The sequence below is a fragment of the Esox lucius genome, chromosome 1 (genome assembly GCF_011004845.1).
Source record: "Esox lucius isolate fEsoLuc1 chromosome 1, fEsoLuc1.pri, whole genome shotgun sequence".
NCBI lineage: Eukaryota > Metazoa > Chordata > Actinopteri > Esociformes > Esocidae > Esox > Esox lucius.
Genome location: NC_047569.1, coordinates 33,669,214 through 33,697,100, shown reverse-complemented (window position 1 = coordinate 33,697,100; position 27,887 = coordinate 33,669,214). Strand labels below are relative to the sequence as shown.

The 27,887-nt window shown below is 48.1% G+C and overlaps 1 protein-coding gene across 3 annotated transcripts; it reads right to left on the bottom strand.

Moving 5' to 3' along the window:
* Positions 1–538: 538 nt before the first annotated feature.
* Positions 539–27,600, bottom strand: map3k10 (mitogen-activated protein kinase kinase kinase 10). Of its 3 annotated transcripts, XM_010872442.3 has the most exons (12): positions 27,491–27,600; positions 24,494–25,793; positions 8,692–8,872; positions 7,231–7,379; positions 6,445–6,620; positions 5,991–6,237; positions 5,606–5,728; positions 4,584–4,722; positions 4,358–4,470; positions 3,993–4,258; positions 3,320–3,848; positions 539–3,202 (listed from the first exon to the last, which is right to left on the bottom strand). In XM_010872442.3, exons 2-12 carry the CDS (start codon positions 25,413–25,415, stop codon positions 2,796–2,798), a joined length of 3,252 nt encoding a protein of 1,083 aa, XP_010870744.2. In that variant the 5' UTR covers positions 25,416–25,793; positions 27,491–27,600; the 3' UTR covers positions 539–2,795. The 3 variants fall into 3 exon arrangements, with proteins under 3 accessions (XP_010870744.2, XP_019905773.2, XP_010870750.2); XM_020050214.2 differs by having other exon boundaries at positions 24,494–27,600; XM_010872448.3 differs by having other exon boundaries at positions 4,005–4,258; positions 24,494–27,600.
* Between the last annotated feature and the right edge of the window lie 287 nt (positions 27,601–27,887).

The following is a 27,887-nucleotide window of genomic DNA, read 5'->3' as shown; positions in this document are numbered from 1 at the left end:
AATGGTGGTAGTAATGTTAGTAGTAATAGTGTCAGTAGGTAGAGATAATGTTGTAGTAATGATAGGGGTAATAGTGTCAGTAGGTAGATAGTGGTAGTAATGATTTAATTTAGTAGTATAATTATTTTCATCTCTGCATTTTTCTCCCTATATTGGCTTTTGCTATATAGGGAGAATAATGCATTTTACTATTATTTATTATTTAATTGTTCATTACAATGTCAGTTATATACATTCTAGTTTTGGCACTATTCACACAACATTTCTTATACCAATAAAGCAATTAAAATTTAAATTTGAAGGAGAGAACGTAACAGAGCAAAAGAAAGCAAGGAACAGAGTGAAAGGGAGTATGAGAGAGATGCATTTACTCTATTGAAACTTTTGTAAATTATCTTTATTTTATCTTTCTGATTTTCCACTTAAGTTGGCATCGTAAACACATGTTCTGCATGCCAATGAAGCCCTTTCAAATTGAAATGTAATTTAGACAGAGAAGGAGAGGCAGAGGGAGGAGAGAACAGCAAAGACACAGCGATCACCTCTCTTCCTCTTTTATTAGTCGTTCATTACAATCATTCATCATCACACCGCAGCAGTCAGCAACACATCACTCAATCGTCATGACTTCTGGAACGTCACGGATCAGAGACATTGCAGTCATACCGTACATGAGCGACGCTCTGTAGTTTAATTGGTTGTCCTTGTTTGGTCTGTGTTAAATTAACAAATATATACAGATATTCCAGGAAGAGAATTACAAGAACAATAATTAATCATTATTTCACTTATAACAATCATTTTTAATAAATACTCTGAGAGTTCTTAACCACACAAGGAGAATAAGGCTGAGTTTGGCTCAGCCATTTGGGATTGTCAACATCCCATACAAATTATATTGTTAAACACACACACACACATATGCCCACACACACACCCACACACACTTGCCCACACACACATACGCCCACACACACAGACACACACACACCCACATATACCCTCACACAGAAACAATCCCAAACACATAGTCAAGTAAATACTGTCAGTAGCCTTGACCAACTGTGTGGTTATAAAGTGGGATCCTTCATCTTTCAGCAACCAGACAGAGAGTTAGGACCTATGAGAGAGTCCACAGCCGTCCCCAACCCAAACACCTTGCATCAAGTCCTTTCCAGTCTTTCACGTGACGCAGACGAGAGTATCAATAGCTACATGGCTCTTTAACCAAATACAGTGTTTTTCCCTCCAATTATGCTGTATGCAGAAGATGAGGGCACGACATTAGGGTTACTGAATGTGGGAATTGTAGTTTTTCATAGGAAACAGGTAGTATTTAGTATTTATCACCATTTATTGCAATGCTTTCAGACTAGGAGTGCTGAAACAGGATCAGTTTCACCTTTTAGATCACAATGAAAGAGTCTGTTATTCTCACACGGAAGGCCAGGTCCTAGATCAGCACTTCTACTTTGAAACGCTTCGTTGAGACAGGCCCATGTTGCCAGGACAACAGGTAGATAATGAGGAAGAAAAGCATGTTTCTGCCCTCTTAATACGGATGTCCTACATCTACGGTACAACGTTCACACTAAATAACATAATAACATGCGGTAACAAAAGAGACACACGTGCGCACGCGCATGCGCACCCTCACAGGTGGGACAACTAGCCAAACCAATAGAAAATGCAGTGCTAAACAGGCTGTGGCTGGAATGGTGCAAGCATTGAGAAAAAAAAACGAATTGTACACAGACTAATTTAGTGTACCGAGTGCAGGAAACGAGGCCCTGCTAGCCGTGGAGCCTATTCCCTGTCACAGTCCTTTCGGGGAGGGGAGGGGCAGTAGACGGAGACGGAGACAGTCCCCATACAGACACTACAAAGAGGTAAGCGGGGTGGGCGTTAGTGCCATGGGAGGAATTTTAAGTGCCCCGGGATTAAATCTACCAACTGTACGACAACTACCTGTTGGTGGGAGGGAGGGGTCTTTTGAGGGGACACCCACAGTACAACTATTAACACGGAGCCCTTGTGGACCCTCCCAGGAGTCAATGCACAATAAGGCCGGAGTCACACTGATCCGCTGGGAACCACACAGGGACGGATCCATTTTGGTCACGCGCGTTTTTTTGGGAGTGGGCCGCTCGCGCCACAGTTTTCCTGCTGCAAACTCGTCGGGACTGGCGCGCCAACATGCGGCTCCCGCTAAGAAAGCATTGGGAATTGCACAGGTAAAATCGATGTGCCACGGCGGCTGCGATCCCCAACCCACGACGCGAGGCGCGAATCTGTGTCCGGTCCAGGTCTGCGAGGCAGGCAGAGATAGAGGCGTGCCATCTGGGTGGAGAGATGCAACGGAGTGGGTTTTTAGAAGGACTACTGGTGGATGACGGACAGGATGAGCACTAAGAAGTGTTTGTATGGAAATGGCTTATATGTTTCTTTTTCGGAAGGCCAATAATATGGGGAAACATGGAAGTGGGGAGGGTAGAGTAGTCACTAGGAAACGACAGGGCGGGACTGCAGACAGGAATGTTGTCCCACACTAGGTGGCTTTGGGAGTGACACTAAGAGAAGTCCAGGATGGACGCTAGGAGCAGTATGAGAACAGGGTGTAAACTAGAAGGCTTAGTAGGAGTGACCACTAGGAGAGAGTGGACTTCAGAGTGACCACTAGGAGGTGCTGTTTGCAAAGGTATTGGGCACCAGGAATAGGCGTGCACAGTGGGAGACTGTGAGATGTGACCTGGGAATGGCTCTGCCCCTAGGCATTAACGTGGCAGTAGAGCGGCCTAGCCATAGTTCTGTCCACACAGCGTCGCCACATGGTGCTGTTCACACAGGGGCACGGTGCTGTCCAGGTCCTGTCCATCCACGTCCATGTCCATGAGGTTGGGCCGGGCCGCGCTGGTGCTGCTGTCCCCGGAGCCCAGGGGACTGTCACAACTGCTGCCCGGGGACGAGCTCAGGGTCCTGGAGAGGGAGCCCAGCTTCCAGGGGTCCGGTCGCACCTTGGCAGGGGTGGGCCGAGGCCGTGGGGCGAACTCCAGGGTCTTGGGCCTCTCCAGGGGGCTGACGACGGCCACGGGGGGCTCCTGCACGGAAACTGGTACGGGCGGAGCGGGGGCTTTGCGGCGGACCCTTGGAAAGACACTGGAGGGGTCAGGGAGACGGGGGATGTCCAGGGTCTCCCTGGAACCTGAGGCGAAGACAGAAAAGAGATGGGAGAGACCAGAAAGAAGAGCATGAGTTCGCGGCCATGTTGTGTCACATATTACTGAAGTCCTCCACAGCGAAAGCTTAGAGACCCACTGACCGGTGCGCAGCGGGAGTGCGGGCGCCCCTGGAGCAGGCGGCATGGGCATGCTGCCGTCCGAGGGGGTCCTGCGATGCCCCAGGGTTTGGGCGCGAGGGCGTATCGCCCCGTCGGAGGGGGTGCGTCTGTGACCCCTGTTCATAGCGGCAGAGACGTGTGTGGGTGTGAGGGACTGGTTGGGCTCTCTCTTGAAGCTCTCCGCCCTCAGATCCAACAGGGGGTTGAGGGAGATTGCGGGGTGCGCCGCCGGGGGGGCCGTCCCCACTCCGGGGGTCAATGCCAGGTCGTCGAGGTCGGAGGGGAGGAGGGATTTGGTGGAGTTGCAGTCTGACAGGGAGGAGAGGGAGAGGAGGGTGACGGAGGGAGAAGGGTCCATGCAGGCGAGGGCGGAGTCCTGGTGGCGGGACAGAGACAGTGACAGCGTCCGGCTGGGCGGGGAGGTGCTGCGACGGAAGCGACCCGTTCGTTGAAAAATGCCATCCTTCTTCTTGCGTTGCTCCTCCCTGAGGTCCTGTTCGTCCAGTTGTACCTAGACACACACAGAAACCAGTCAGGCCCAACCAATGTACAGTACCACGTGCAGGTGCACAACTCGCGCCCTTATTCAGCGCGTTGACGTCCTCGCCACAGCAGGGGACGGTGTCGTGGTGTTGTGGCACGGTTCGGGCCTCACTCCTCGCGGTACCTGCTGCCTCCCCAGCTTCAGCAGGTCCTGGCCCAGGGCCACCGAGGCCAACAGGGAGGCACATCCAAGCAGCACCAGGTCACTCTTCTTCCTCTGGCTGCAGCGCCGCAGAGAGTCCTGGTGACCCACCCCGCTCCCCAGGCCAGCAGGACCCGGCCCGCCCCACGGAGGGCCGCCCTCCTCCACGGAGCCGTTACTGCTGGACTCCGCGGGCACCAGGGAGCCGGGCGACTCCTCCAACTCACAGTGCTCCTCTGTCAGAACGAGGTGAGATGAAGAGAAGTTGGATTGATTTCATGTCCACAGTTGTGTTCCACAACCTTCAGAAATGAGGCTGACAGAGTGAGACTCACCCATCTCATTGAGGCTGGAGAAGCCAGCGGTCATGGGGGCGTGTTTGGGGGACTTGCCCAGGTTAGGGGCACTAGATGACCACACCTTGCACCCGTCGCCCAGCGACTTCAACCTGCAGGAAAAGAAAAGGGGAGACTCACCGGTCATCCACCATGTAAGGAACAGAGGCCATTCTGAATGTCCTGGGAGTCAGAGGGGGGGCAGGTTGTGGAACGGGCTAGTCACCTGTCCTCCCCGCCCAGTCTCTCTCTCTGGTGGGTGGAGCTTGGGCCCCAGGTGCGTCCCTTTTTCTTGCTTGTGGCCAGGTCCTCTTTCTTGCAAACAGCATTGCGTCCCCACGTCTTGCTCCCATCACTGGGAGTCACTGGGGGGGCGGAGACAAACCAGTTTCAGAGTGTCCACTGCAGAACCACTGCAGAGTCCACTGCAAAACCACTGCAGAATGTCTGTACTGTTCACTGAGCCCATTCAATTGAATCCAGACAAGGAGGGGTTCTGGTACATGATATTATTTTCAAATATGAAATATGAAAAACTAGTACTCCACCATGTAAAAAAATATGTTATCAATGACTGATGTTTACTTTTGTTGTTTAAGTTGTAAAAAAAAAAACATTTTATACAGTACATTTATTTGTCATTCTTAGTTCTGAAATGTACTCAAAACGTATTGGGAAGGAAGATCATCAGTCACTAGTTCTCTATCATCTGTTCAGAAAACCTCCTTTCCACAGTCTTATTTTTACCTTTTTTTTACCCCGCCCAATGCAAAATGTCGGCCAAATAGTCTCAACATGCTCCAAATTCACTCAAAATAGTCTCAACATGCTCCAAATTCACTCAAAATAGTCTCAACATGCTCCAAATTCACTCAAAATAGGCTCAATCGTTTGTGCTCACTTTGTGCTGGCTTGTGCTCTTGTAATTTTCATTTGTGCTGCTATCATAATCTTTTTGATATTTAAGAATATCTCGCAGGTCATTCTGAGGTCACTCAGCCCCCCAACATGCTCCAAATTCACCCAAAATAGTTTAAGTTTTTTGCGCTCCGTTTGGGCCATTGAAGGTTTCATTTGTGCTGCTTCGGTGTTTTAAATATTAGACATTTAATTAAAGATGATGACGTCACCAGCCCTTCAACATTACCCAGGTCCTATGAACCAAATTGTTTGGTTGACCATAGTTTGACACAGTTGCAGCGTCCAAAGTTGGTGTCCGATCACCCCCCCCCCCACAGTTCTACTCACGTCGTATGGCCCTGAGGCGTGGAATGACCCCTGGACTGGCCGGGGGCGTGGGGCTCTCACTGCCCTGGGGTTTCCGCTTGTCAACGCTCGGCGATGCCTGCACGGTGATCTTATGCTCAAAGCCTGTCACCATGCACAACAGGAAGAAGCTACTGTCAGATATTTGGCAGCAAGCGGCAGCGATGGAAAATCCTGGTTTCCAATTGCTTGGTTTCGCAGAGAACTCAGTCAGAAAATACGCTGACACTCAAACAAATATTTCTTAGCATCCTGGGTATGTGGGGACAATTACAGGGATTTATTAACCCTAATAAGGACAGAAAATAATGGTGTTCTTTTCAAGTGACAGGATAAATGTTTAGTGGGAGTACCCTCCACAACCCACCAGAGGGCAGACTGATGCTGTTGCTGTCTCGGCCCAGCTTGAGCAATCTGCTCTTCTTGAAGTGGCCCTTGCGCTTCTTGACTCTGGGCTTTTCTTGGTACATCTGGTGGATGATGATATTGAGTTCACGCTCCACAATGTCAATCTCTCTCTCCGCCAGCTCCTGCTCCCTCCTTTTCAGCTGTTCCTCCTGCTCTCTCTGTTCCTCAGCTGCGCGAGCCAACGCCTCCTCCCAGGAACGCAACTCCTCCAGGAGGAGAGGACAGAAGAAGGCAGGGCGGTAGTAGAAGAGGAGAGGGATTTAGAGGAGAGGGGAAACAGATCATATGGAAGAAAAACGATTGATACAGTGCTACAGAAATATAACAGCCTCATTCACATTTCCAAGGCAACCGCACCATGCAACTGTCACTCCTGGACTCCATTACCACATGGCTGTGGCGGCTCCTCTTACCTTCTCCTTGGCTCTGAGCTCATCAAACATCTGCTGGATCTCCAGTCTCCAGTCCTCCTGCAGAGAGTGGAAGGATTCCAGGGGCATCTGGAACATGGCTGACTGTTCGATGGCCAGCAGTCGCATCAGGATACTAGTGAAGGACGGGCGACTGTGGGGGTTAGGGCTCCAGCACTCTGTAGATGGCCACATCAGTAAGTCTCAGTAACCTTTAAATTCACTTGCCCCAAGCAATACAATTTAGCAGCTGTTTAGAACACGTCCGTGCCGCCTCCACCATTAAACTGACTCCAGTGCCTTAGTGCAGAGTGCCCCCCCCCAGACTGTCCCGAATGACAAGCGGAGGAGAACAACAGAAGCAATATGGGAAAGAGTGGACACAGTAGGAGGAACATTGAAGGACGAACAGGGATGATATGGAGGGAGAGAGGGACGGAGGGATGAAGACAGAATGAGCATTAGGGATGCATGATAATGGTGAGGACAGTAGTGGAATAAGAGACATTGAAGTCCCCAGCTGGCTCACTGACAGGCCAACTCTTACTATGAAAACCCACAATAATGGAGGTGACACTGGGCTGACAGGAATCCATCTTGGCTCTAACCAATAAGTGACAGGGGGCTAACAGGAAACCATCTTGGCTCTAACCAATAAGTGACACTGGGCTAACAGGAAACCATCTTGGCTCTAACCAATAAGTGACACTGGGCTAACAGGAAACCATCTTGGCTCTACCCAATACAGTAAGTGTCACTAGGCTAAAAGACAACCATCATGGTTCCTACCGGCCAGCAGGTTAGCGAAGGGCTCGGGGCAGGTCGAGGGCACTGGCAGGGTAAGTTTGTTCATGGCCACTCCATATGCCACAGCCAGGGCGTCTATCTCACGATACGGAACCTCTCCAGTCAGCAGCTCCCACAGCAACACCCCAAAACTGAAGAGAGAGAGGAGTACATCTTAAAACAACAGGGACAGACTTATCTTGTTATGATACACATACTATGCCTCATTTTTAAAAATGATGTATCACTAATTTAATTGTAGCTTTTTCTTCTTCCAATTTTGCTTTGTCTAACAGTAGGTATGATCTTTTCACAGCAGACAGGCTATGGAGAGTGGAAGATATTTGTCTTCCTGAGACATACTCACAAAGCAATACTGCGTCTTTCCACACTGGTCGCTCAACAAGGAAGTATATCAGAACCCTCGTGCCTTGAGGCAAACCTTTCACCAGCTAATGAGCACGACTGGCTTGCAGGTGGACATTCTTTTGGAAAGGTTAATAATACCCAATCCGCTAGGGCAAATCAAGTCTTACATTTTAACGTGTAAATGTAGAACTTCAGAAGCCTTTTTAAAGCCAGACTACACTTCAAGTTTTCAATCATCAGCCATCAGATATGCTCCTCACAGGAGACATCACTGCACTCTGTTAACCATAAACCATATCACTGTATACACAAAGCAAGATCCACTGGTTAACACTTATCTTCTAAACCCTTTTAGGCCTCACTCCCCCCAGTCTACTGCACCTATCCTCTTCCAAATATAGCACCCGTTCTGTGAATTACATCCAGTTAAAAATCCCTAAAGCAAACACATCCCTGGATCGCTTCTTTCAATTCGCTGCACATAGTGATTGGAATAAATTACAGAAAACGATAAAACTCTCTACTTTTGTCACTATTGCCACTTCTAAAGACATAATCACTAGGAAATGACTGCTTCATGTGATGTGCCCATTCATTGCAATCTGCCATGTTATCATGTTGTTGTTTTTGCCTATTGTCTAAACATATTTGTGTCCTGCTGTATTCATTTTTTTATATTGCCCATCATTTTATCCTGTCCGCTGCTGTCATGCTGTGCTGTCTGTGTTTTTCTAGTTTAGACATGTCTAAATGCTTGTCTCCTTTTGTTAGTCCTGTTCGGTTGCCATGTGTCTTCTGTATGTGTGGTCGGCCTCTTTCTATTTAATCCCAATGCCCATTTCCTACAGCAGGTCTTCCTGTCTCCCATCAGGCCTTTAGTGTAAATATCAATTTGTTCTTAATTTATTTGACTGGTGAAATAAACAATATATAATTTCCCAGCACGACCCAGGCATTGCGTCTGTTACAGTCCCTCATGTTGCCTAGTTCAAACAGAGGATGTTAATGGCTCTGGAGGGAAGAGTTTAATTCATTAAATGAACAAGGATATGAATGACTAAGTGTACAAGTGCACTGCTAATGTTTGCGTTGTACCTCCAGACGTCACTGCTTTTGGAGAACAGGGAGAGTTTGATGACCTCCGGGGCCATCCAGGCGTAGGTCCCCGCCGCGCTCATCTTGGTGGTCTGGTGCCACTCCCGGGCCAGGCCGAAATCCGTGATCTTCAGAGTCCGACCACCCAGGTCGTCCCTCTCAATGGGCTCCAAGATCAAGACTGGAGGGGGGGACGAGGAGGGACGCGAGCGGCAGGGTAGAAGGGGTGACGGGGGTGACGGGGGGGGGGGTGACGGGGGAGGTAGAGAGAGCAGAGAGAGAGACGGAGGGTCAGGTTAGGTTTGATCTGAGGAGGTGTGTCCGACCATTGCTACAGTGCCGCTGTAATGAGCAGTCTACAGTCCTCCAGAGGCCTTTATCACTTCAACATTGCTTAGTGGACTTGTACATTATTCTGCCCTAACTCCTTCCGATATCGCACACGGATCCTCCAGGGACCAGCCAGTGTCTTACCCTAGTCACCTGGCTGTTCTCCTCTAGAAGGCAAGAGGTCATAACCGCTCTTCACCGGACTAAACTTAAATTGTCACCCAACATGCAGTATTATTGACCAAAGGTGCGCTGGGAGAAATGTTCAGGTGTCTGGGTGACAGACCGCTCCCAGCACCTCAGTTTAAGGAGGCAGACATGGCACTGCCCAGGTGACAGAGTGAGTTGTCTTTTCCTGTTGCACTCCCAGTACTGGTCTGTCAGATCTCTCCTCTCCATGCACTTCCTCTTTCATTTCCGCATGAGGGCTGGCTATGGAAATATTTGGAGTGTACACAGGACACAGTGCTGGGAGGTAGGAAAGGGCTGTTCTGGCTTATCTACGGGCATATGCAAAGGGAGGCAGGGAGAGGCACAGCACACAGTCAAGTCTTTGTTTAGGCACACACACACACACACACATAAACAGATACCTGTGTCATATGACTCGGGAGTATCTCTGAAACTCATTATTATGCTAACAACAAACTTCAAAACACACCGGGGTTCAGAGGTCATGACTAGCGCGACACGTAAAGTAACACTCAGTCCTCAGTCGGTCACGGTGTCACAGTGTGATGTGACAATATGATCTGGGCATGTTCTGGAGTGACACTATCTTTCTACGGCCTCAGAATTCATCAAATGCCTTTCTCAGGCAAGTCAACGTCTTTCATGACACATTTCTCATGAGCACTTTGGCAACGTGGTCGTTACTATAGGTCCCCCCCTTCACGATCGTGGAAACCAGTTTAAAATGGCGAACGCCTTGTGTCGATATCTCAGTTCCTAATGAATGGTTTTCCACTTTGTCACGCTGGAAGGATCCATTTGAAGATGGGTAGACGGTGGCCATTACACCACCAGCGGACTGCCCTGTCGACGCCAGACAGGAGTGATCCGTGGACCCAGTCGTTTTACGCACAATTCTACACCCCTACCATCTCTATGTTGTAGCAGGAAACTGGCATTCTTCTGACCAGATCTTCAATCCTACAGCTATGGTGAAACGGCGCTGACTGTGGCCTCACTGTCCTGTTCTTAGCTGACAGGAGTGGAACCTGGCCTGGTCCACGATGTCCTCAATGGTTCGATGCGTTGTGAGTTCAGACATGGCCTTCTGCGTCTCAAATGTAGGTATTTGCAGCCCTTCTGTCAGCTTGAACGGGTCTGGCCACTCCTCTCCGACCTCTGTCATTAGCCAGGTGCTTTCACAGAATGGGTTTTGTTTATCACACCATCCTCTGTAAACTCTGGAGACGGTAGTGCGTGAAAAAACCCAAGGGGTCAGCTGTTTCTGAGATGCTGTCGCGTGGATCACGGGTCTTTCCCATTCTGACGTTTGATGGGACAACGTTTGGTTTGGCAATGAATAAACCTCGTCCGCGTGCTTTTACATACTGGGTTGCAGCCACACGATTGGCCGTTGCCTAACGAAGTGGCCACCAAGGGGTATGTCATTCCTGTTTGTTAGTTTGTGTGTGTTTGTGTCTGTGTTGTATCGGTGTGTGTTCTTGCCATGCGTTTGTGTGTCGCACACGCGTGTGTTTAGCCTCCGGCCGGGTCTGAGGAACAGGGACCAGGGGACGGCCGATGACAGCGAAAACAAGCCCCTGTCACCCTGCAGCTCTCTTCTATTTCAATACCACTGTTCCTGACGGCCAGACAGCTCTCTCCCGGGGAGGGCTGAGCTCCCTCTCTCTCTCTCTTTCTCTCTCCGTGGGTGGGTGGGTGTGTGTGTGTGTGTTAGTGCGTGCATGCATGTGTCCGTGAGTTCCTGTGAAAGAGAGAGAGCGGAGAAAGAGAGGGAGAGTGCAAGGCGGGGAGGCATGAATGTTGCGTGTCTGTTAGTGAAACGGAGGGCGTGTCGGTGTGTCAGAGTCCATAGGCGCATGTGTTTGAGATGGTACAACTTTGCTCTCGATGTTTGACTTTGTCATAATAATGTGTGTTTATGTAGATAATGTATACTGTATGTCTGGACCATATTGGAGTCTGTGCCTGTATGTCTGACCGGGCTAGAAAATATTAAGACAGATTACTGATTAAGACAGGTTAATGATCAAACATTACAAGTAGTTTATACCTATATCTTAAACATATTGTAAATGGGATATTTTACACTATTCCTCCCTGGGAATATCATGATTATTATTTGTCATGTTATTCTTGATGTCATTATCTCATTCTTCACATTTGCAAAGGTCATTTTCACTTTTCTGCTAATAAAGCTAATCGGAATGTGAGCTAGAGGCAGCAGAACAGGGTGGAAGAGTGAGATTGTTTACAGATATCTAAAAACACAGAGGAGCTTCCTGCTCGCCAAGCAGGAAAAGGTTTTAGCTTCCAAACGTTTCACAGCCTAACAAGACTTATAGCTAATGCAAATATTAAAACGTTCTCAAATCTTCAGTAGCCTGGCATGAAAAGCACCCTTCTGGTGTTGGGAGGTGGTCGTTTACAGTCTGGCTTACAGGAACAATTAGGCTTTAATGCCTTGCTCAAGGGAGGAAAGACAAACGGTTCACCTTTTCAGTTACTGACCTAACACAGCAACCACTAGTTAATATGCACCTCATGAAATATTCCCTTTCACTAAGGCAACAATGTTTTAATCATTTACTGGAACCCATCAAACACAAAATGCCAATTCACTGACATTTCTAGTGGCCATAACCTACTCCAGGAACAGCCTAGATCTGAACCACCTCACGGTTCAATCCCCCCATCCCCCCATCCCCAGCCACCTGGACCCTGACCCTCACAGGAGAATGGAGGAATGCTGTGAGTCACTCTTTACACAGAGCTCTGATAAAGGCTAACCATGGAGACTTCATCTCAGTAATTAGCCTTTAAAGAGGCCATCTGCGATCACTACATTCACCGCTTTCAATACCTCTGTCCCTGAATGTGAGTGTGTTTATGTTTCTCCAGCCCCATCCCTTAGTTGTTGATCAAAACGATGGAGGGATGCTGGCTTTGTTATTGTTCAAACTTGCCCCTTTAAGGTTAGTCCCGAGAAAAGGTTATGAAGTAAAGGTGGCTACTACATTGTTGGTCAAGGGGAATTTACGAAAAGCCCAAATAAAACACATATTACTGTAATGCAGTTATTTCTGTACCATTATTATTACTGTACTCTTATTATGCAACCGAGTGTCCTGTGTTATATTACAAATTATTATTGTAACTTGGTGGTGAATGTGTGCTACACAACTCAACCAGTTACTCTACTTTTGTCTGTTGTGGGGTGACTTTAATGTGCAGTGTCAATCAACCTCCTCTCTGTTGTTATGGTAACCAGGGCAGGGGTCACGCTTTGTCGGATGGGACGCTGAGAAGTAGTTGACAACACTGTGACTAAACAAGCACAGTGGCACGCTCACATTATCTACTTCCCCCCTCCTCCCACACCTCTCTCACACCCTCACCCCCCCACACCTCTCTCTCACCCCCCCCCCCCCCGATCTTCCTCATTCTCGCTCCGTCTGGTTCTTTCAGAGAGAGGAACAGGTGTAACTGGCAGGGTGGAACAGCTGTTGCCTCAGACCAATCCACTCCCCTGCTCCAACTCCCCCACCCCCCAGAGTCACCCCTACCCCCGTTCTGGTGCTCCCCCCCACCCCACAGCCCTCCACACCCAGACCTCCACAATCAGCCATTCACACCCATACCTCCACATCCAGACCTCCACACCCAGACCTCCACATCCAGCCCTCCACAACCAGATCTCCACCCACAGCCCTCCACACCCAGACCTCCACACCCAACCCTCCGCAACCAGATCTCCACACCCAGCCCTCCACATCCAGACTTCCACAACCAGCCCTTCACATCCAGACCTCCACCCACAGCCCTCCACACCCAGAACTCCACACCCAGGCCTCCACAACCAGATCCCCACACCCAGCCCTCCACCCACAGCCCTCCACACCCAGAACTCCACACCCAGGCCTCCACAACCAGATCTCCGCACCCAGCCCTCCACCCACAGCCCTCCACACACAGACAGACGCCACAGTCATACCAGCTGGGTGTGCTGGTCCGACAGGGAGAACCCAGTACGTGCTGTAGATTGAACAGGCCCCACAATGAAGCCACCTGTGTCTTTTCCAGGATTAAGGACAGGTTGTCTACATGTGAATTGTTATACGGCGCCATTGTTGGATGGAGGGCTTGAGAAGACTGTTTTGGGCTGGTAAAGAGGTGTATGTGTCTGACACGGCTGTATAACCTGGCTGTATAACCAGCTAGACTGGTGGCTCTGAGCCAACCAGGTAGACAGACTGGCACGGTGGAGAACGGCTGATGAGGCTGGGGCCAGTGTGGGAGCACTCCAAAAGAGGTCTTTGATACTGTCTCAACCAAGGCGCTCAGGGCCTATCTGTGTGGCTCCACTTCATTACAGATCACAGCACTAGTGACAAAGCCAGCTCCCCGCCCCTCCCCATGCCACCTCATGTCCTCATATACACCCCTCCCCCGGCCCCCCTACCACGTCTGTCTGCCATTCCAGCTGTTCCAACCCGCCTGGGAACTCTAACTACCTACCCAGGGAAGATGATATGAAGAGAGAGACACAAAGATACGGGCATGGCAGGGCGGGAGTGAGAGTAAGGGGAGGTTGAGGAGGGGTGGGGGAGGGGAGGGGATAAGAAGGAAGGAGGGAGGCAAGAATGAGGTCGGGGGGAGAGGGCTGGGAGTTGACTAGGGGGTTTTGGATGAGAAGACAATGAAAGTTGAGATGGAGAGTAGAATGGAGTGAGATGAACAGTAGAATGGAGTGAGATAGAGAGTAGAATGGAGTGAGATGAACATTAGAATGGAGTGAGATGGAGAGTAGAATGGAGTGAGATGAACAGTTGAATGGAGTGAGATGAACAGTAGAATGGAGTGAGATGGAGAGTAGAATGGTGTGAGATGGAGAGTAGAATGGTGTGAGATTGAGAGTAGAATGGAGTGATGAACAGTAGAATGGAGTGAGATGGAGAGTAGAATGGATTGAGATGAACAATAGAATGGAGTGAGATGGAGAATAGAATGGATTGAGATGAACAGTAGAATGGAGTGAGATGGAGAGTAGAATTGATTGAGATGAACAGTAGAATGGTGTGAGATGGAGAGTAGAATGGATTGAGATGAACAGTAGAATGATGTGAGATGGGTGAACTGAGGAAGACGAAGACAGTCAATGAAAACATGAAAGGTGGAGGATGGAAAGATGACTGTGGGGATATCTGTCTATTTGTTTTCTAGCGTTCCCGTTCTGACACTCAATCAAGTCAAAACATGCACCAGTCGAACACAACTAACCAATCTCCCAAAACGCCACACAGGACAGAATATAGTGCTGCTCTTAATTGGTAAAAATTATTCTACCGAAAGCTAGTAACAACATCTGCATAATACACTGCCCACACAGTATTGCAGCCAGGAATGATGCACTCTGCCTTCTTGGATAAGGAGGTTGTATTGAGGCTGCTCCCATGTCATTAATATCCCTGGTTGGCTCCATTCGGATAACCGGAGGCCATTTGGGCTCTAATCCTGAGCCGTGCGGTGGCACAGTTTCACCCTGGAGGCATTCACTTTGTCTCCACACAAATGCAGCTGCCAAATTCGTGTGACCAAGCTGCCTCTCTCTCATGAGGTTCTAAGTGAGATTGCTTTTCCTGGCATCTGTCTGTGTGGAGAATGTGGAGTAAGACAGCAATAATTTTTAATAATAAAGGTATATTCTACTCATTATCAATCTAGGAGTGATATGCACATTGTTTTAGTGACAACTGTATATATTTATATGATCTTTTAGCATTTAAGCAAACTGTATGACTCTTTTTGTTTCATCTATTTGAGATGCAAACTGTTGACATCAGGAAATCCATTTACATTTCCCTACTATGAAAGGCTATTCTCTGATCCATCAAGCTACAATACAGCAAAATCAATAACTCCACACTATGAACCGCTCTGTCTCACCTTCTCTCTCTCTCTCGCTCTCTGCTTTCTGCACTCTCTTCTCCAACTCTCTCTCCTCACTCACACACTTGTTTTTATCTCTCAGCCATTCTTCTCTTTCACACACACACACACACGCATAGAAACAGAACACAACACTTGGGCATGAAAACACATTTCAGTGTTGATCTCACATCATCCCACAGTGATACCAGTCATTATTTTTAGAACAATCTCTCATTTTGTTACTATTGTAGTTCCAGACCTTTTTTGGCGCTACCCTGTGTGACGCCTAGACTAACTGCATTATGTAGCCAGGGCAGCAGTCATACACTGCTTATAAGATCATGACCTTTCCTTTAGGTCCGCGGCTTTGTGGTCCTACAGTCGCTTTGTTCCAACTAACATGAAAAGGACACGGTGTATGTATTATAATCAGTGCGGCCTGAACACTGAATGCTGATTTGCTAGAAGCCATGAAATATGATACCAACAAAAACAGTCCTTTACTGTTCTGACTGTGTCGGTAATGGATTTATAACAGCAATAAGGCCTCTCAGGGTTTGTGATATATGGCCAATATACACACAGCCAAGGGCTGAATCCAGGCACTGTGTTGTGCATAAGAACAGCTGTTAGCCATGTTAAACTGACCCGATACCACAGCCCCTCGTGTACAGTCATTATCCATGTTAAACTGACCCGATACCACAGCCCCTCATGTACAGTCATTATCCATGTTAAACTGACCCGATACCACAGCGCCTCATGTACAGTCATTATCCATGTTAAACAGACCAGATACCACAGCCCTTCATGTACAGTCATTATCCATGTTAAACAGACCAGATACCACAGCCCCTCGTGTACAGTCATTATCCATGTTGAACAGACCAGATACCACAGCCCCTCATGTACAGTCTTTATCCATGTTAAACAGACCAGATACCACAGCCCCTCGTGTACAGTCATTATCCATGTTAAACTGACCCGATACCACAGCGCCTCATGTACAGTCATTATCCATGTTAAACAGACCAGATACCACAGCCCCTCATGTACAGTCATTATCCATGTTAAACAGACCCGATACCACAGCCCCTCATGTACAGTCATTATCCATGTTAAACTGACCCGATACCACAGCCCCTCATGTACAGTCATTATCCATGTTGAACAGACCAGATACCACAGCCCCTCATGTACAGTCATTATCCATGTTAAACAGACCAGATACCACAGCCCCTCATGGACAGTCATTATCCATGTTAAACTGACCCGATACCACAGCGCCTCATGTACAGTCATTATCCATGTTGAACAGACCAGATACCACAGCCCCTCATGTACAGTCATTATCCATGTTAAACAGACCAGATACCACAGCCCCTCATGTACAGTCATTATCCATGTTAAACTGACCAGATACCACAGCCCCTCATGTACAGTCATTATCCATGTTAAACAGACCAGATACCACAGCCCCTCATGTACAGTCATTATCCATGTTAAACAGACCAGATACCACAGCCCCTCATGTACAGTCATTATCCATGTTAAACAGACCAGATACCACAGCCCCTCGTGTACAGTCATTATCCATGTTAAACTGACCCGATACCACAGCGCCTCGTGCCTTATTGCATATGTATACAAACAGCAGGTGACGCCCAGGGGGATTAATAACACACAACGTCAACATCCTCCCTTGTTTGCAAAGAGCACACACACACACACACACAGAGCAGAACACTTAGGGCGTGCCCTCTAACATACTGCGTTTGTGTGTCAGGGACCCTCTGACCCAGGTGACACCCGGTGCCAGGGCCCCCGTGTCAGGCCTGCCTGTCCTCTCAGACCCCCCCCCCCCCCCCCCCCCTGGTCCTCTGGAGCTCTAGGCCCAGTGCCAGCCTGGCCACCAGCAACAATGGCCCTTCTAACAGCGGTCGCCACACACAGACCAACGTGCACTGTGCCTGCTTCATGACACGAGAGTGTGTGGCGCGTGCGTGTGATGGGGGGTGTGTGTGTGGTAGTGTGTGTATTATAGGGTGTGTGTGTGTGTGTGTGCGTGTGTGTGTATGCGTGTGGCTAATACGTATTGTGTTTGATTTGAGGCACACGCACATTCTCCGATCAGCCATAACATTATGACCATCTAATATTGAGTAGGTTCCCCATTTTGCCGCCAAAACAGCCCTGACCCGTTGAGGCATGGACTCCACCAGACCTCTGAAGGTGTGCTGTGGTATCTGGCACCAAGGTGTTAGTAGCAGATCCTTTAAGTCCTGTAAGTTGCGAGGTGGGGCCTCCATGGATCAGACTTGTTTGTCCAGTACATGCCACAGATGCTCAATTGGATTGAGACCTGGGGAATTTGGAGACCAAGTCAACAACTTGAACTTGTTGTTGTGTTCCTCAAACCATTCCACAATTTTTGCTTTGTCCATTATCCTGCTGAAAGAGGCCAGTGCCTTCAGGGAATACCGTTGCCATGAAAGGGTGCACATGGTCTGCAACAATGCTTTGTTAGGTGGTACGTGTCAAAATAACATCCACATGAATGGCAGGACCCAAGGTTTCCCAGCAGAACATTGCCCAAACCATCACACTGCCTCCGCCGGCTTGCCTTCTTCCCATAGTGCATCCTGGTGCCATGTGTTCTCCAGATAAGCGACACACACACACCCGGCCTTCCACGTGATGTAAAAGAAAACGTGATTCATCAGACCAGGCCACCTTCTTCCATTGCTCCGTGGTCCAGTTCTGATGCTCACGTGCCCATTGTAGGCGCTTTCAGGCAGTGGACAGGGGTCGGCATGGGCACCCTGACTGTTATGCGGTTACTCAGCCTCATACATAACAAATTGTGATGCACTGTGTGTTCTGACACCTTTCTATCAGTGCCAGCATTACCTTTTTCAGCAATTTCAGCTACAGTAGCTTGTCTGTTGAATCGTTCCACACGGGCCAGCCTTCAATCCCCACGTGCATCAATGAGCCTTGGGCGTCCATGACCCTGTCGCCGGTTCACCACTTTTCCTTCCTTGGACCATTTTTTATAGGTACCCGACCACTGCAGACTGGGAACACCCCATAATTTGGCCCTTGTCAAAGTCACTCAGCTCCTTACGGTTGCCCATTTGTCCTGCTTCTAGCACATCAACTTTGAGGACAGAATGTTCACTCGCTGCCAAATATATCCCACCCACTGACGGGTGCCATGACAACGAGATGACCAGTGTCCTTCACTTCACCTGTCAGTGGTCATAATGTTATGGCTGTTCCGGTGTGTACTGCAAGTGTGCACAGCCAATGTGCCCTTTGTGCCAGCTAAATGTCACAAGCACGTTTGTGTGGCAGCACACACACACACACACACACACACACACACAGGCCGGGTTCCACGGTGTCTGGGTGGGGTGTCTGGGTGGGGTTGTCTGGGTGGGTAGGCCTGGACGTGTGGGGAAGATATGGACATGACACGCCAGGACTAGGACGCACCTGAACACCAGGAAACATCTTCAGATCGGCGTGTTGGTGGACATACCGTGAGGTTGGCAAGCTGTGTGGGCTCTGTGGCCATATTAGTTTACTGCTAGCTATTGGCCTCATCTCTTATCGGGTTATTGACCTTTGTAGACAGTACCTGTGTGTGTGTGTGTGTGTGTTTCTGTGTGTGTTGCTATCAGATTGACCATTGATCAGAGTCATTGCAGACACGCTGAGCTGTCCTGCTTTCCTCAACCTTCCCATCTCCCTGTCTCTTTCCCTCTCCCCACTGGGAGGGAACATAAGCAGGATGGCCATGTCATGGTGCCTGACCGTACTCCGACAGAACACACTATCTACCTCTGGGAGGAAACCTCATTCAGGACCATTCATTTCTCTGTCAGCTAGCTGTCTTCACGACCAAGCAGCGGTCAGCTAAAGGTAAATTGACTGGTGAGGTGTTTGGTTGATCCGATACTCACCACTTATCTCACCCTATAACCCTTTTCTCCCTCCCTCCCTCCATCACCCGTTGCACTCCCCCTCATCCCCCTCCCCCAACCATCGCCTGCAGGCCTTATTCTACAGCAAGGGCATTCCTGCTCCTTTTCCTTCATCCATCCATCCGTCCTGTCATTCAAGGGGTTATAGTCGACCTAGCTCTCTCCATCTCTGCCGTCCGTCCATGGGCCTGACGTCCCCTCCCCCCCCTCAGTGATTCCTGTCATTGTGAGTCCGGCTCTGTCTTGGCCTGTCCTATGAGAATGGGGTCATTGTTGCTGCGCTCCCAGTGAGTGTTCCCTGCCCTGGCTAGCCTGCACCACCGTGTCCCTCTGTCCAACCTCCGTAAATACGCACGCGCACACACACACGCACACACACACGCGCACACACACACACGCACACACGCACACACACGCACACACGCACACGGCAACTGGGTGCACACGCATTGCATTTTTAAAAGCGTTAGAGGAGGGCCTTGATTAAAGACTCAACTGATTTATAAGCTAAGTTGTTCTGTTGGACCATATTTACCTACTCCTGCCATGATGAGGAATCAAGTCAATCTGGGACGGAGCTCTTTGAACGCTTGTGTAGCTCACTGGATGCTTGCAACCTCAACATTGTGGGTTTCGTTCTCACCGGGGTCCAGTATGAAAAAGTATGAAAATATATGCATTCACTGCTGTAAGTCTCTCTCTGGATAAGCGGGTCTGCTAAATGACTTAAATGTCAGTGGGAGTGAAGTAAGACTGTTGTGACAAGGAGAAGCCATGCCTGTTAGCCACTGTCCGTCAGCTAGCCTGCTGGGAGGGATTTGCAGCTAGGCTGCTGCTAGCTATGGTGATAATCCTTTTATAATAAACAATTTCAAATACTTTTCTGTGTTTTAGTGCTATGATAGAAAATGCAGGCTGTTAATCGCCAGAGACTACTACCGATATGAAATGAATTGCTATTCTATTGATTCTAACGATTCTAACTTCTATTCACAGGGAAATGTGTCTTTATCTGTAATGGAAATCAAAGTGCTGAAATGCAATTGGCTCCCAGAAAACTGTGAAACTACGAAGCTGAAGACAGACTTGACTAGAATGGTCCACTAATTTGTACAGTCACAATGGCTGCTATTCCACAATTATAAAGAACCTATAAATCAATGAGGATTTACCAGTATTTACAACATACATGGGCAAAAGTGGGGTTTTAAATTAATGCGTGGGTGAATATTTCTGTGTGTGTGCATGTGTGTGCGCGCGTGTGTGTTAATGTGAGTTGTTGTGAGACAGACTGACTACGTCCATTGAAGTGTGTGTGACAGAGTGTGTGCATGGTGTGTGTGTGTGTGTAAATGAGCTGGAGTGTGTGTCAGCATGTGACTGTCTAACTGTGAGTGTGTGATTATGTGTCCGCCCAAAGGGCCCTCCGCCGGGCCACACCGTCATGGGCGGAGCAGCCACAGTGCCAGGCAGTGATGCAGCCTGAGAGTACATCTGCAGACGCTTGGGAGAATCCTCTTGGAAATAAAGGTTTCAGCCGTTTCAGGTCCTCGTCGTTTTTTGGAAAGCAAGGATCCGTCTGATGCCGGGAAGGCAGAGTTACCGCCCAATCCTCATAAAACGTCGGAAATCCTTGTTGAAAGATTATCTTAAATAATCACACCGCCCCCTCCTATGTATGGGAAATGTTTTCTAATGTAACAGATGAGTTGGAGTCACAAGTTAACATGCATTTAAGGTGGTCCAGGATTTTTTGTTTAAATGCAGTTAAGGTGGTCCAGGATTTTAAGTTTAAATGCAGTTAAGGTGGTGGAGGATTTTAAGTTTAAATGCAGTTAAGGTGGTGGAGGATTTTAAGATTAAAAGCAGTTAAGGTGGTCCAGGATTTTAAGTTTAAATGCAGTTAAGGTGGTCCAGGATTTTAAGTTTAAATGCAGTTAAGGTGGTGGAGGATTTTAAGATTAAAAGCAGTTAAGGTGGTCCAGGAGTAGAAGTTGACAAGTCTTGCAGGTAAATACAGTCCAGTAGCAGATCAGACAGATCAGAACAGGCATGTCGTTATCTTCCCATCTGTAATTCCTGCTTAAGCGTGCGCTTCTAGGCAGGGATGAGCGGGCCGTTCTAAAAGAGAGTTCAGCAGTGATCTAGCATTTTCGCTCCGCTTGTCACACATGAGATACATTGGTGACATTTGGGAAGCACTTTGTAAATTAACTTTGCTAATTTCTGGTAACAACAGGAGCAAGTAAATACTTTCTAGTTTTGAGTTCTGTTTCAGCTAGGTATCAGCATGGGGAGGGATGTATACAACAGTAAGGATTATTAATTAGTTCCCAAAACATTTGATTGGGTCTACACTTGATTACTTTGGGTTTCCAGGTACATCAGATGTTTTTTGATTAAGTTTATGTTAAAATAGTAATACAATGACTTAATTATGAAACATACTCCACCCACCATTTGGTAAGAGGGCTTTTTAGTTCTTTTCAAAAGAATAGCCAATATTTAATAAAGTAAATAACACAACAAAAAAAAAATTGTCCTTCTGAAAGGAGATCCTCACACTGAGTTCTTCGATTGTACTATCCAGAGATTGAAGGAGAATGTTTAGAAGCAGTAGTTGATTTGGCTTACTTGAACTAAGACCCCATCTCTCATTTCCCTCCTGCGGCGTCTTCGCTTGTAGAGAGCGCTGGATCCCTAAAGTTACTCATACAAAGGCTCTGGTCTGAGGAGTTTAGATTTGCCAACCATGAGGAAAGTGATTTACAGTCTGAAGTCCTGAGGTTTTTGTTGACTGTAGGATATGATAACGGAAGCGTTTTAAGCATTGAATGAGAAAATGGCTGATGATCTTGTGATCTCACCTTCCTGTCATCTTAACAGTGTTGCAGATGACACTTATAAATTATTATAGAATGTCTGTAAATTAGAGACCCATGGCTCGAAGAAATGTTTTGTAAATGACAAGCTAGTTCACATTACAAAATTCTTAAGGCTTCTCTAAAAGTGATGTCATTCCTTCACCTGGATGTTGTTATGAAACCATTATAACAATTCAATGTTCTTGCCGTTTCTGCTGGTATGAGAGCCAGCACACTCTTTCTTCCAATAATGGAGGATTGGACAATAGTGTGAGAGTGGACTGATCCTTGATCAGTTTGGCAGGTACCGTAGGGCTAAAGAGACCATAGAATAGCAACCTGCCAACCCGCAAACACGCTGTGACATCACTCTAAGGAGGTCACCATAATCAGATTATCCTAGTTACACAGTCAGACCTACAACTATGGCAAGCAGCAACACAGCGACACATAAACACGGACACTCACGCACACTCACATACATACACACAGACAAACAGACACACACACTTTCTGCCTAACACACACAAGTACACAAACACAAACAGACGCACAAACATGCACATGCGCACACACGCACACACACACACACACATATTGTATACACACTCTCAAACTCTCACACATACATACACACACACACACACACACACACACACAGTAAGTGTGGAGAAGAGAGGCTGCTGGGAAGAAATAAAAGGGATCTGCAAGGCCTGAAGCTCCTCCGTAACCACAGTGATGCCAAGCGGGCGGCAGTTTGAAGAGACACCTGAGACCTGTTCAGAAGGACAATGAGCTGAGGTGTAACCCTAAACTAGCATAGACCACATTTACCCCCCCACCACACACACACACACACACCTTGCCAATCTATCTCACATTCTACTCCTTCAGCTTTCCACTCTTTCCATTCCGCACATCTCTCCCTCGCCTCACTCGTCTTCATATTGTTTTCTCCCTCACCTCCTCTTTCACCTCCTCTTCTTTCCTCCTCTCCTCTCCCTCCCTCCCTCCCTCATTCCAACGTAATGTAAACATTCCTGTTTGAGTAATTGTCTGATCTCGTACTGAAAGCTGAGTTTCCATGGAAATCCATGAAGACAGGGCATGACAATGACATGAACGCTCCTTTAAAACTAGATTTTCACGTAGACGAATTATGTGAAGGAATTGGCATTTGCGCAGATAGGCTGGAAGCTGGATGACTCAACACAGTCCAGTGTCGTGAAGGCAGATCCTGCGTTGTTGCCAAGGCTTCACCGTCCAATACCCAACTTATCCCTATCATTACTGTTCATGAGGGACAGGCAGCTTCTCATATGGCCACTCTCTCTAAATCGACGCTTCAGAAACCAGGAAGAGACTCTAAACATTTGGGAAAAGACAGATCTGTTAGTTGTTTATTTTAGTTGCTCTCTCCTTGAAAAAGTCCTGTACTCAGCATCCTGTACCCGCAACCCTATCTCTACAACACCTCACTCCCCTATGCTTTCATCACACACACACACACACACACACTCATGCTCACACAAATTTGCACACAGTGCATCCATGAACACTGCAACTGCGTCTTTAAACAGCAAGTAGCACAAAGGACCAAAAATAGCTTAGTGAGTTGCAGAGCAGATCTGCTCTCCTCGAGGAGGGGTGCAAGAAAGAGAAGGATGAGAGGACAGAAGCAGAGGAGGAGGAGCAGCATGAGAGGAGAAATGACAGGAGGAAGATGGCAGACCAAGCCAGTTCTCCGGGGCTAATCTAACCCTGTCATGCCCAACACAAATGTCTGTGTGTCAGACAGAAAACCTATTTATTTTATTCCATCACCACAGAAAAAAATTAACCCATCAGCAAAAATCCAAGGACAGACAATACACGCAGCACTGGGCATTCTGTAAGTGCCCATTCATCCATCCGCTGTTAAACTGGATTTCATAAACAGCACTGAACGGGAGTTGGGGATCAAAACAGACATGAATACAGTCTGTCCGCGGACTATGCAGCATTCAGGAGTTTATGCATGACTGATTCAACATGAAAACAAACCAAAGGAAATTATACATGTCCTACAGTTCAGAGTGTGACGTGCTCCCCAAAGCTTTTAATTTTACATGAAATACTAAAGGAGTCGAGAGCACAGCTGAAGGTATCTGGAGTGGTCTCTTTCTAAAGGAGCACTCAGGTCACATGATCACCCCCAATGAAATCCCCAAGCTCCTCCAAGAACACACTGTTCTAAAAAGGTGATCTCACCTTGTCTCAGACAGTGCACCACCAATCACGATCCCAATCAATTCAGGTGTGCAGCAGGTAATCTGGGGGAAGGGAATGCACCGCTCTCTCTGTTTCAATAGGCTACAATCAGATGTCACACTAATTTGTTGTTTTCTGGACCAATGGTTTGTTTGGAAGGCGGGACATTTCAGACAGATGACCGGAGTGCACCTTTGAACAGTCTGTGTTACGACTGAAGTGGGAGGAGACAGTTTCTATACTCACTGTTGCTGGACTTGAGGTCTCTGTGTATGACCGGCACGAAGGTCTGGTTGTGCAGATAGTCCATCCCTGTGGCGATCTGCACGGCCCAGTTCACCAGTACCCTGGGGGGCACCTTCTTCCCAGCCAGGGCTCGGTTCAGGGCCCCCCCGCGGGCGTACTCCATCACCAGGCAGAGGTTGGGCTCTCGCAGGCACACCCCTATCAGGTTGATGATGTTGGGGTGCCTCAGCATCCAGAAGAGCCGGGCCTCCTGCCGTACGCTCTCGGCCGTGGCGCTGATGTCCTCGTCCGGGTCCTGCCGGGCGGCTTTCACCGCCACTTCCTCCCCTTGCCACACCCCCCTATAAACCTTTCCGAACCCCCCTGCCCCTATTACCTCTTCCAGCACCAGCTCTGTGAAGCTGATCTCCAGTGGGCACCCGTCGGGCACGCCACCCACTACCAGCCCTCCTGGGGTCAGCCGCGGGTAGCTGCCGGCGTCCCTACGCGTGACATAGTTGCATGGGAAGATGCCCACCTTGTCCTGAATTTTGCCGGTCCACCAGCCCTCATCCCCGGACACCTTCGAGTCCTTCGAGAGGACCTCCAGGAGGTCCCCGCGCCGCAGGGTCAGCTCCTCGTCCGCGGTGGCCTCGTAGTCAAACACAGCCGTCCAGTAGGGGTTGGTGGCAGCGGAGGACGATCCCCCCCGGCTGCCGGCGTGCGCGTCGGGGGAGCCGGAGGAGTTCCAGCCGCCTCCGTTCTCATCCCGGACGGCCGTGGCAGCACACGCCGGGGGAGCCGGGGACATGTGTGGGAGCGCGGCGGGCGGGAGAGGGGGGCCATAGGGAGGGCCGAGGGGACCGGTGAGCACTAGGCCAGGGGGAGGCGGATCGCAGCAGCCCCCGCAGCTGGTGCAGGGCAGGGCGGCATACGGGTCCATGGCTGCCCGGCTGCTGGTCGGCGGTGTGGGCCTGGCCTCTGTCAACTCACGCACACGAGCCACGCAGGGCCCATCCGGAGAATCCAGGCCTCCTTATCCAAGGCAGGGACAGATCAGAGGACAGGCAGGCCGAAGCGCCACTGTCCATCACTGTCCCCGTCCTCTGGGGCAGTTCCAGGTCCTGTCAGTAATGTGTGTGTGTAGCAGGGTTTGTTACCACGTATGAGTAGTTGTGAATTTAACATGAACCTTCCACAAGCCCCGTTCACATTTGGGTAGGTCCGTGAAGGGACAGAGCGCTCAGGTCAGATCCATGGCTGTCCCTTTGTGAGCCAGGATCCTGATCTTCCACAAAGCTACCGGAGAGTCAAGGCAGGCCTGTGAAAAAAAGATGCCTTCTTCAGGACTGGGAGATGAAGTCCAGTTGAGTGCGATTCCTTTGTGCTGCTCAGTACAACATGTTCAGAAGCCAAACACGGGTCACCATAACATCCAACACTGCTTTTATAGTTGGTGTATATCTGAGGGGTGTAATCCTTAGAACATGTATTGATGTGTGACATTAGACTACTGATGTTATTTATCATCCCCTTGCCAAGATTCACCAAGGGCTGGGTGGATCTACAGACGTGTAGATTATTAGTTTTTTTTTTTTTATTCAGTTCCTTTCATTATTATCTGATTAATAGTACATGGTCAAAGTTGCATATAATTGTGTCTTGAGAACCACAGTATCCTGACCTAAAGTTTTGCAGAGCCAAGCTCCTCTCACTGAAGCTTATTTGAGTCCAAAAAGAGTGATGGCGCGAAACGAAAATCAAATGAGATTGCTCATCTAAAAGGCTATTTAGAGACCAATCCTCTGCTTGCACCAATTCGTTTTCATTCTGTCGTGTAATCTGTACAGTTTCAATATGCTCTGAGCAAGGATTATTTCAGAATGTTATTACATTGTAATTGGCTGTCTGGCAGCGATGAAATAAAATGTTTCTTGACCTATATGTTCAAATATCGAACAAATTAATGTGCCATACTTTACTCCTGCGGTTTCTAAACCCAGTAGACCATCGATAAACGTATAAGCCAGTTTTAATGTCCTTAAATAGCCTAAGGATAGAGACTCGTCCATTTTAAGATGGTTAATTACTGCAGCGAGCAGTCAGGCAAACCCACTAACCGATTGACTGTACGTTTAGCGTTATATATTCAGCGCACATCTACGATTGATCGTTTGTCTTGTCACATTGTCCGGCATACCAAGTACGCACCGTGACGTCTTAATAAACGCGAATACAAAGCCCATAGCCTTTAACAAGGCGCGAGTCATCGCTTTTAAACCTGTGAGCAACAGACGCAATCATATTCTTGAAAGTGTAAAGCACGTTTTGCTTTAGCCAAATATTCTCTAGCGTTGTTGTTGTTGCTGGCTAAGAGTATGCTTGTTAATAACATCTGAAACATTTGTAATCACAAGCAATAGCCTTTACAACTTGTATGAAGGATATAGGCCTTCAATGTTGCACATCTCAGTTAGCCTATTTGTGATCAAAGGTCCCGCACCTGCTGACTCGAAGGAAGATGTATCTGTGCTCTTCGCCTCGTTCACACGCTAGGATATAGGACGAAATAGCCTACAATACAAATAAATCCTGGGTTTTGTCAAGGCATTAGTTGTAATTCCAATATCTCTGTATCTCTGATCCGAGTTGACGTGATCAAAATAAGGCGATGAATCCCGTTCGGTAACGTGTTTTCTTTTGCTGTGACAGGCATATAAAAATATGCACCATCCTCGAGGCAATAGTAATTATAATATTAATTTTGTAATATGCTCAACGATAGCCCTCTCATTAAGTGCAACATTGATCAAGAACCCAGTCATTACGTATACGCTATCTTGCGTTCTGTCTTCTGGTTTAAATAAACCAAATATTCAAATATTTACGGAAAAACTGCCTGGCCAGTGTACATCACAACAACCATAGACATAATTTCATGGGCGTGAAATCGTATAAATATTCACCATCAGTATCGATAATTCAATCCCACAATATAAATCGTTTAGTAGTCCTTACTCATCTGGGTCATTCGGTCGGCCAGTTGTCCATCACAAACAAATAGCCTTTTCTCTCCAAAGGACGTACAATTTCCAGACCGAGCTGTCAGTCTCTATGCTGACTTTGTATCGAAATACACCGGCTGGACTGGGGGTGGAATATTCTGTTGTATTCTGGGAAGTGTAGGCAGTTGTTGAGAAGCCGATCCCTCAAAGACGGTGATACGTACTGTGGGCATCTACTTAAACCGGCATATCTGAATACATCATCATTTTGACATAACTTGGATGATCAAACAAACATTTTGGCCTAAATACTTCATTTGTCTAATCGAGGTTTCAAAATCTCCTCTCTGTAAGGCACGTTATGGGAAATCTTTGAAGTTAAGAAATAACATAATACTACAAAAAACCAT

Coding starts and splice junctions, on each gene's coding strand:
- map3k10 (XM_020050214.2), bottom strand. CDS start 25,415: ATGGACCCGTATGCCGCCCTGCCCTGCACCAGCTGCGGGGGCTGCTGC. Junction 6,238..6,444: donor AGCTCAGAGCCAAGGAGAAG/GTAAGAGGAGCC, acceptor CTCCTCCTGGAG/GAGTTGCGTTCCTGGGAGGA. Junction 4,471..4,583: donor AGACTGGGCGGGGAGGACAG/GTGACTAGCCCG, acceptor CTTTTCCTGCAG/GTTGAAGTCGCTGGGCGACG.